Source organism: Mus caroli, unplaced genomic scaffold (genome assembly GCF_978045245.1).
Source record: "Mus caroli unplaced genomic scaffold, Mus_caroli_1 scaffold_10, whole genome shotgun sequence".
NCBI classification, from domain to species: domain Eukaryota; kingdom Metazoa; phylum Chordata; class Mammalia; order Rodentia; family Muridae; genus Mus; species Mus caroli.
Window position 1 is genome coordinate 59,376,016 of NW_028227265.1, and position 8,822 is coordinate 59,384,837.

Consider the following 8,822-nt stretch of genomic DNA (forward strand, 5'->3'; position numbering starts at 1 on the left):
AAGAGTTGCCTTTGGTCATGGTGTCTTTTCAGAGCAATAAATAAGACACTGTGTGTGTGTGTGTGTGTCTAGTATTTGTTTGCATTGTGCCTGAGTATGAGAATACAGGTGTAGGTTGTAGGTCAAAGATGAGCATTAAATGTGTTCCTCACCAGTTCTCAGCCTTTTCTCGGTCTGTTTGAGAGAATATTGACTGGCCTGGAGTTCACTATGAAGACCAGGCTGACCTAGAACCTGCAGATTTTTTTTTTTTTTTTTTTTTTTTTTTGGTTTTTCGAGACAGAGTTTCTCTGTATAGCCCTGGCTGTCCTGTAACTCACTTTGTAGACCAGGCTAGCCTCAAACTCAGAAATCTGCCTGCCTCTGCCTCCTAAATGCTGGGATTAAAGGTGTGTGCCACCACGCCCGGCTTGTGAAGCATGTTTTTAATCTCATCATTTAGGAAGCAGTGGCTGGAAGATCTCTACAGGTGAGCCGGGCGTGGTAGTACACACCTTTAATACCAGCACTTGGGAGGCAGAGGCAGGCAGATTTCTGAGTTCGAGGCTAGCCTGGTCTACAAAGTGAGTTCTAGGACAGCCAGGGATATACAGGGAAACCCTGTCTCAAAAACCAAAACCAAACCAAACTAAACCAAACCCATGCTTCACCACTCCCAGCTTCTATTTGATTTGGGGGCAGAGTATCTCACTGAACTTGTAGTGGCAGTAAGCTCTGGAGATGCTGACTTCCTCCCATGCCCCAATGCTGGGTTACGGGTAGCTGCTGGCTTTCATGTGGGTGTTAGGGATTTGAACTCGGTTCCTCTTGTACTTTACTGACTGCCATATTGCCCCTGACTCGTCTATGTGTGGAGGAGTGAGAATGTAGTCTAGGCTGATCTCAAATTTGCTATGTGGCCAAGGGTGACCCTGTGCTCCTACTCCTCCTGACTCTTCCTCCCCAGTGCAGGGACAGCAGGTGTACACCAGCATGCAGTTCATGTGGTGCTGGGAATGAACCCAGGGCACTGGTGACTGTGAGGCAGCACAGTCCCCGTTGTGCTGTGACTTCTTACCCAGTGTCACCCTTCTGAGCCCTCCCTCTTTTTTTTTTTTTTTCAATTTCTTTATCATGTGAGTACACTGTTGCTGTCTAGAGATACACCAGAAAAGGGCATCAGATCTCATTACAGATGGTTGTGAGCCACTATGTGGTTGCTGGGATTTGAACTCATGACCTTCAGAAGAGCAGTCAATGCTCTTAACTGCTAAGCCATTTCTCCAGCCACCCTCCCCCTCTTCTAAGCCTCAGTTTCCACATCTGGAATATGGAGTTATATATCCCGCCGAAAGGCTGACTTTGAATGTGCTGGCTGCTCTGATTCCGGATAGCCACCGTGGCTGTGAGCACCCCACTTTGCCCTTGTGTTTCCCTTGCTCCAGCTCCCTGAAACACTTAGGTGGTGATGTTCTAGACATCAGAAGGCTTTTATTAAATGTATGGGAGGAAGTGATGGCTAGATTCCAGGAGGGGGCATTGGAGTCCGGATGACTTTTGAGGTACAGTGATGCAACAAGAACACCTATGCTCCTTTCTGGCCTGGATTGCAGTTTCTCCGAATGTCCATGTGGCTAACCCACCCTCGGAGGCCAATGATGGCTGCACGGGTAGATGTCTTAGCAGAGAGATGCGCATGCTCACTGCTGCTTCTTGCCTTGGTCCTGTGGCGAAGATGGCAGCGCTGCATGCAAGAAGAAGGCAGGCCGCCACAGGCAGCGGAAAGCCAGCAGGTGGGGACCCAGTGCCAACAGCAGGTTGCTCAGAAAGAAGGTAGCCCAGGTGTCCTCTGGCACGCGGTAGGTGAAGGGTGTGCGCATGTGCATGGAGGCACCCATGTGTGAGAACTGCGCCTAACACGGATGCAGGGGAAGCGCAGGTCAGGCTGACACCCCAGGCACCGCCCACTCTCATGTCTTCCTTCCCTAAAGCTCAGCTTAAACATTCCCACCCCTGATGCTACTCTTCCTCATCCCAACTGTCCCGGCCCCACAGAGATGCCTTCCTGGGCCCCCTGCCTTGGCTGGGTCTAGGCTTTTTTTCTTCCTACCAGAAACCCAGAAATAGCTCTGGTCCCACCACTGCTCAAAGACCTCTATGGCTCCCTACACCCAGCCCCCTTACATGTTGAGAGGCAGAGTCCAAAACTGTCAACACCTAGCTCTAGTGTCTCCCGTCTCTCTCTCCCTTGGTGTCTTCTTTACTGCCTTTCTATACTGTTGCCATTCATGGAGGCCCTTCCCTGTATTCATCTTCATAGGCCACAACTTTTCCACTCAGCAATCCCTCTCTGACCCTGTTCCTCCTTCCCTCCGGGTTTCTGTTTGTTTCTTCAGTGCTGAGGACCGGAAGGTATGTGCTTGCACATGGAGGCAGGCATTGTACCAGTGAGCCATATGACACTATGATTCTCTCTAGCTCTGACTAGGGTGCTTGAGGCTGCCTGTGGCTAGGGGTCTGGACATCAAGCCATCTCCCCCAGGCTAGGGAATTCTGGACCTGGGTTTGTCTTCACTACCTCTATCTCACCTCCACCCCTTACCTGGCCAATGGCTCCAGCAAATACCAAGGCCCAGTCTGGCAGCCAGGAGCAGCCAGGGAAGGCGAGGGCATAGGCAGCCAGGCAGTAGAATGGTAGAGCATAGAACAAATACATCAGCATCTAGGGGAGACCACAGCTGTGAGGACACAGGTGGGGCATCCTCAAGGCTCCTCTCTTTCTCTATGGGGTCCTTCCCATTACCCACACTAGGTCTGCACTTTGCTACAGGACTCTGGCCTAGCAAGTGGGAACACCCTCTTACCAAGGCTAACATGATTTGATTGACAGGGGCATGTGATTCACGCTGGGCTAATCAGAGCCTGAATGAGCCTTGGTTACTAGGGTAACCAAGGGGGTGGATGAAACCCTGGAGTGCTTCTGGGATGTGTCCTAAAGCACTGGATCTCACCACACCCAAAGTCCACATGTCCATCTGTCTGGCTGGCAGGGACTTCAGGCAACCACTTCAGAGAAGTTTGGGCAGGACCACAGCCTGCCCCCTCACCTGCAACTTTGGGTAGGCCACAGGGTCCCGAAGGTATGGCTCATATTGGTAAATATAGATGAAGCAGGCATCTGTGGGGCAGTCAAGTACCACCTAAGATACACAAAAAAACACCATCCATGTCAAACATCTCACAAGGCCCCTCCCTACTCCAACTCTCAAGCTGAGCCCACAATAATCACTCTGGTCCCTCTCAGCCCTCCCTGCTTCTCTCCCCTTGCCTTGGGGTTCACCATAAGATTGCAGAGAAGAGGCTGCAGAGAAGAGGCTACAGGGAATAGGCGATTGTCAGGTCAGAGTTGGTGAAGAACTTCCTTGGGTGATCAGATAGAAGAACGCTGTCCTTTTGGCAATGAATAAGGAAATAAATTTGGGAGAGGCAGGCTAAAAAGGGAGACTGGAGGTGAAAGAGCAGGGCAGCAAGGCAGACTCACCAGACCCCGGAAGACAGTGAAAAGCGCTGCAAAGATGAGGTATACTATGAGTGCCAGGTCAGCCGGACGCTGGAGGAGACTTTTCTTCTGTTCTTCCTGTACCTGCCCCATACGAGAAAGCCAGAGCTAGCCAGAGAGGTCGGGAACCCTTCCTACCTCCCTGAGTGCCAAGGAGGCTCTCCCGAGTATACAGTCATTTAGACATGAACTGAGTGGTAAACCTAAGTCTCCCATAGTCTGGGCAAGTGTTCTAAACCTGAGCCATATGCCTAGCCCCTTCTGGGTGATTCTAGGCCAATGTCCTACTGTCAAGCCACATTTGAGTCCCTGAAGTTTTGAGACGATCTTACCATAAAGCCCATGCTGGCCTTGAACTCATGGTAATCTGTTCCAGTCTCCCCAGTGCTGGGATGATAGGTACGGGCCACCATTCATGGCTTAGGTCGGGTGTTGGAGGGAGCACTCACCATGTCAGGGGTATAGGAGGTTGGTGCCCGGGACTGGTTGAAGATCCTCATGCCGGCCCAGCATGGGACCAGCATGTACAGGATGGCGAGGAAGAAGGTAGGTCTCATCTCTGAACTGTATTTACCTGCCAGGGTGGGGAGAGGACAAGGCTCAGGATGGACCTCCTAACAGCAACTGGGCCACGCAAGAGCCCCACCTGGACATCTTGAGTTATACTATCCTTGTTCAAGCTCTTTTATCCTCATGGCTCCCCAGTATGCTCCTTACCCTGGCCTGCCTGAATATAGACCCGACACTTGTGTGGATGTCTTTGCTTCCCAACTTGGATATCCCCTGTGGGACATAAAACCATGGCAGGGAGCTCAGTAAGGTAGAGCCAGTTGAGACCCAGAGACAAGGTGGGCACACACCTGAGGCTTAGGTAACAAGTTCCCTGCCAGACTCCTGACTTGGAACATGTGCCATGCTTCTCACATAAGGAAACATGTCCTGTGGTCACATAGGCTCAAACAGAGTTCTCCAAGCTAACGAGGTACCTGGAGGCCCAGAGGGCTTAGCCAATAAGCTTCCCTTCTCAGATGTTCCTCCCTGCACAATGGTATTTAATCTCAGGCCCACCCAAGAAACTGAGTGTGGTTTCTGCCATGACAATAAACTGTTTAGAACCATGGACTGACTCTTTCATCAAGATCCAGGTGAGGAGCCTAGGGAAGGCCTTTGTCTACAGATCTGTAGCCTAATTCTCCCATAGAAGGGTTCTCTGCGTTCTCAGCCACAACTGCCACCAGGTCTGCCTCCGCCAAGCTGAGGATAATCTCATCCCACTGGGACAAGTCAAAGCGTCCCCTCTCCCCTGGCCCTGGACTAGACGATGTCTTCAGCCCATGGACCCCTGACTCCATTCTCTGCTCTTCTGAAACTCCCAGCAGCGCCTGGATGTCCAAGAGTCTGAGAACCCCATGGCCCTGGCCTCATTGCAGGTCTGGGGACCCCAAGCCAGCTCTGGCTTCCCCACATCTCAGACTGAGCTTTCCTACCCCAGAAGTGGTGTCTTAGAGCTTCCCTACAGCCCAGCACCCAACCCCCCAAAGCAGCGTGGGATAAATGCAGCCAAACTCCCCATGTTCCACCTCCCTAAAAGGCTGTGCACGGTGGTAGGACAGTCTGGACAGTCCCCTCAATTAGCATTTTCTGAGCCATTTCAACACTGGGACTCATCGTTTCTGCCCTGTCTTCAAAAACCTACTTAGCAAGCCTTCACTGGACTCCCTTCCTCTGTGAAGAGCATTTTGGGAAACCCTGAGCGGAATCAGGATTAACGCCATCTACTCTTTACTTCCATGTGGAAAGGGAGTAGAGAGTGTAGTGGCTGCTGGCCAAGGTTATTTAGACATGTGAATGGTTGGAGTTTCAGCGTCTTTTTCCTTACCAAGGATGTTTCCCGGGAGAAACACCAGGAGGCTCATGGCGAAGGATCCCAGCCAGTAGAGCCCAAGGTTCCGGTACCTTTTCCTGGAAAGGGAAGGAGGATAGCTGTGGCACACTAACCTTCCATCTCAAGCCCTTGCCAGGGCCAGAGGCCGCACTGAATCTTTACCTCTGGGTCCCTCTTGGGTCATTTATTTATTTATTTATTTATTTATTTATTTATTTATATTTATGGTAGCTAGAGATGGAACGTGGGTCTTGAGCATGCTCAGTATATGCTTGGATGACACCTCACACAGGGATAATAAGCATGGGGAATGATACGAATGGTCCAGAAGATGTGGGTCTCCAGCCAGCCATACCTGTTGACAACCTGGAAATGTTCTCGAGCCATCCCCAGGTGATCACACCCCTTCTCAAACACTTCTGGTTCCCCAGAGACTTGGGACTCACTCCAGGAATCAATTTCCTCCTGGGTTCCTAGTCTTCTGTCCCCCTCACCTTTTGCGGATGGCACCAGCCATTGTCAGATAGAGCAGGTAGTGCACAGTACCATCCCAGTAGCAGATGAAGATGCCATGTGCTGTGCGTAGGTAGGGCTCACCCTGTGGGCAGGAGTGGGGCTCAGGAGCATGCATGATGGGGCCAGGACCACACCCAGCCATCCCATACTACCTCCTTGGTGTAGAAATCCATGAAGCCCATCATGTAGCCATCTTCTTGGAGTGCAATGACAAGGTCCACCACCGAGGTGAAGGAGAAAATCACAAAGACTGGAGACAGAGAAGGTAGGACTGAGCAGGTGAGTGGGGTTGACATGGACAAGGACAGGGCCAAGTATGGGTGTGGCTAAAGCCAACCCAATGACAGTTTGGGCCTGGGCAATCTCAGGTTCTGTTCTTTTGACACAGGGTCTGTAGCCTAGGCTGCCCTGGGACAAATAAAAATCCTCCTGCTGCAGATTCCCAAGTGCTGGGATTACAAGCTCTCAGCACCACATTAGCTTTTAGTTCATCTTATAATTGGGCTTGAAACATCAGGTCCAGCCGGGCAGTGGTGGCATGCCTTTAATCCCAGCACTTGGGAGGCAGAGGCAGGCAGATTTCTGAGTTCAAGACCAGCCTGGTCTACAGAGTGAGTTACAGGACAGCCAGGGATATACAGGGAAACCCTGTCTTGAAGAAAGAAGAACAAAAAAAAAAAAAAAAAAAAAGAAAGAGAAAAAGAAACATCAGGTCTAAGGAAAGGTGACCAGGCCACACATAATAGCATCCATTCTACATTCTATATATGTGATGAAGGAAGTCCCAAGTCTGGAGCTGGACAAAGTGCCATTGTCATTCCAGCATTCAGAACTCAGGTAGAGGCAGGAAGATTAGGAGTTAGGGTCAGCTCAGGCTACTCAGGCTACATGAGTCTTGGGGATGGCATCGGGGAGAGAGAAATAATTACTTCTCTCTGGAGTTCCACCTCTGAAAGACACCCTTTGAGGTTCTCCAGTCTAATGATATTCCAGGCCCTCCGAGTTCCACAGTTAATGGGAACCATTCAAAGACTAACAGAGGTCCTTGGGTTGGTCTTTAGTCTAGAATGGAGGCCTTTGCCCAGAGAACCCTGCTCCCCAGCACCTCCCAATGACTCACCAGCATAGAGAGGGTCGTAGGTGATCTCCCCATGAGATAGGCTGTAGACTGCCAGGAAGAGCAGACCCAGTATCAGAGCACTCGTCAGCACCACAAACAGAGGCCTGGGGGAAAATCGAGTGCTTGGGTGAGACCTCCTGGAGGAATTATTCAGAAAGTGTCAGCAAAGGAGAATGAGACCTGACTTCTCCATCAGTGGCTTCTTGGTTAGGTTTTCTACTTGGCAAACTCCTACTCATCCTTCAAGGTTTATCCATATTGCTCCCCCTGGAAGCCCTCTCTGATTCCCCTATCTCTGTGTTTCATCATTAGCTAATACTCATTCCTTTGGATTTGCCAGGTCACTCATTGAGCCTCACCCTTCATGTGGTTGGGCTCTGATGGGAGGGGATCTAGTATTTCCCTGAGGCTCCCAGTTTCTCCCAACTAAAGTCCAAATGTCTCCAACTGCTCTTCCCTATTCTTGCTCAGTTACACCGAAGTTATACAGTCTGATAAGACAGTTCAGCTAGCTGCATAGATAACACAAGCCAGGTCTCTGGGCTTCCCTTAACACAGCTGGACAAACAAACCAAAACCCAGAGAGGGGAATCCACCTGTCTGGTGCCACACAGCAAGTTTTTGTTCAATTCTCCTAAACTACCCAGGCCCACATTTCATGAACTCCAGCCTGGTTTTACTTAACCAAAATGCCAATAACACTAATCTTGATTCTGCACAGAACTTGTGATCCTCACCCATGACGATAGTGAAACCCAGATAGATAAAGAGACCTGGGCTCCCAAAGGGCACTAGGCTCACCCAGACTCCCAGGAGACAGGTACCAGGGAGTCAGACCTATGACTAAGGCCCGCTCTATCCCACTGTTTGAGTCAAGTGAGCTTTGGAGTGAGGGGCTTGCTGGACCTCCAGGGTCTATCTGAAGATAGAAGTCAGGGACAGGGTGGTCACTGCTTGTAGGGGGAGTTAACTCTAGGCCTGAGACAGAGACATTGGAACAGGGAAGTTGGGTGAGTTGGGCTTTATCTAGGAAAATACTTTGACCCTGGGTGACTTTGGAACCCGCACAGCACACATCCCTGGAATACCCGTAAACACCACAACCCACTATGGCTTCACATCACCTTTCCCCAGAAACTTACAACTTCATCTTCCTGACAGCGCGGCTGGAGAGGGATTTCTGCTTGCAAGGGCGTTCCCCCGGCCCAGCTCCCATCCTATGGGACTTTGCTACCCCTCATCCTCCCTCTAGCCCCATGGTCCTCACGGACGAAAACGCACTGTGAGAACGCCGAAACTTGATTGAGTAGGTAGGACACTGGCAGGGCGCAGAATGACATCGCCACAGTCCTGCCGGCTAGGGGCGGGATGTCCATGGCAGCGGCACCCCGACCCCGGCGAGGCCTCCAGGACGCTTGGCTCCGTGACCGCAGCGCGTCAGAGCTCTGAGTTGCCAGGAACCTGCCCCGCGCAAAGGTCGCCCCGCAGGAGCTGGTCGCCACCCTTTCCCGTGTTGAGGTTCTTGGCCAGTATGTAGCGGGGGTGGATGGGGAGTGCCGCCCTACTATCAGGAGACTCCGCCCATAAGCTCCCTTTCTCAGTCCATTTATCGATTGCACAGCGTCCCTTCCCAGTTTTTAGTTGTCCCTCGTCTGCAGCCACGCCCCCTTACCTCCACCCAGCTTATAACTCCGCCCCCATACCCTAGTCACCTGTGGGGCTGAACTGTAGAGACTTCCCTTACCTAAGACCCATTCACCTCT

At 51.3% G+C, this 8,822-nt stretch overlaps 1 protein-coding gene across 2 annotated transcripts; it reads right to left on the reverse strand.

Annotated features, from left to right (window-relative positions):
- Positions 1 to 1,450: 1,450 nt before the first annotated feature.
- Positions 1,451 to 8,584, reverse strand: Tm6sf2 (transmembrane 6 superfamily member 2). 2 transcript variants are annotated; one of them, XM_021170136.3, is made up of 10 exons: positions 8,341 to 8,584; positions 7,060 to 7,163; positions 6,092 to 6,189; positions 5,918 to 6,021; positions 5,418 to 5,500; positions 3,988 to 4,112; positions 3,521 to 3,622; positions 3,087 to 3,179; positions 2,582 to 2,701; positions 1,451 to 1,892 (listed from the first exon to the last, which is right to left on the reverse strand). In XM_021170136.3, the coding sequence occupies exons 1-10, from the start codon at positions 8,433 to 8,435 to the stop codon at positions 1,680 to 1,682; spliced, it is 1,137 nt and encodes a 378-aa protein (XP_021025795.1). In that variant the 5' UTR covers positions 8,436 to 8,584; the 3' UTR covers positions 1,451 to 1,679. The 2 variants fall into 2 exon arrangements, with proteins under 2 accessions (XP_021025795.1, XP_021025797.1); XM_021170138.3 differs by lacking the exon at positions 8,341 to 8,584 and adding an exon at positions 8,202 to 8,324.
- Between the last annotated feature and the right edge of the window lie 238 nt (positions 8,585 to 8,822).

What these genes read in the sequence shown, in the direction of transcription:
- Tm6sf2 (XM_021170136.3), bottom strand. Translation starts at nt 8,435, where the DNA reads ATGGACATCCCGCCCCTAGCCGGCAGGACTGTGGCGATGTCATTCTGC. An exon ending in GCTGGTGCCATCCGCAAAAG is followed by an intron (nt 5,501 to 5,917) that starts GTGAGGGGGACA and finishes TTCCCTTTCCAG; the next exon opens with GAAAAGGTACCGGAACCTTG. An exon ending in TTGCTGGAGCCATTGGCCAG is followed by an intron (nt 1,893 to 2,581) that starts GTAAGGGGTGGA and finishes CATCCGTGTTAG; the next exon opens with GCGCAGTTCTCACACATGGG.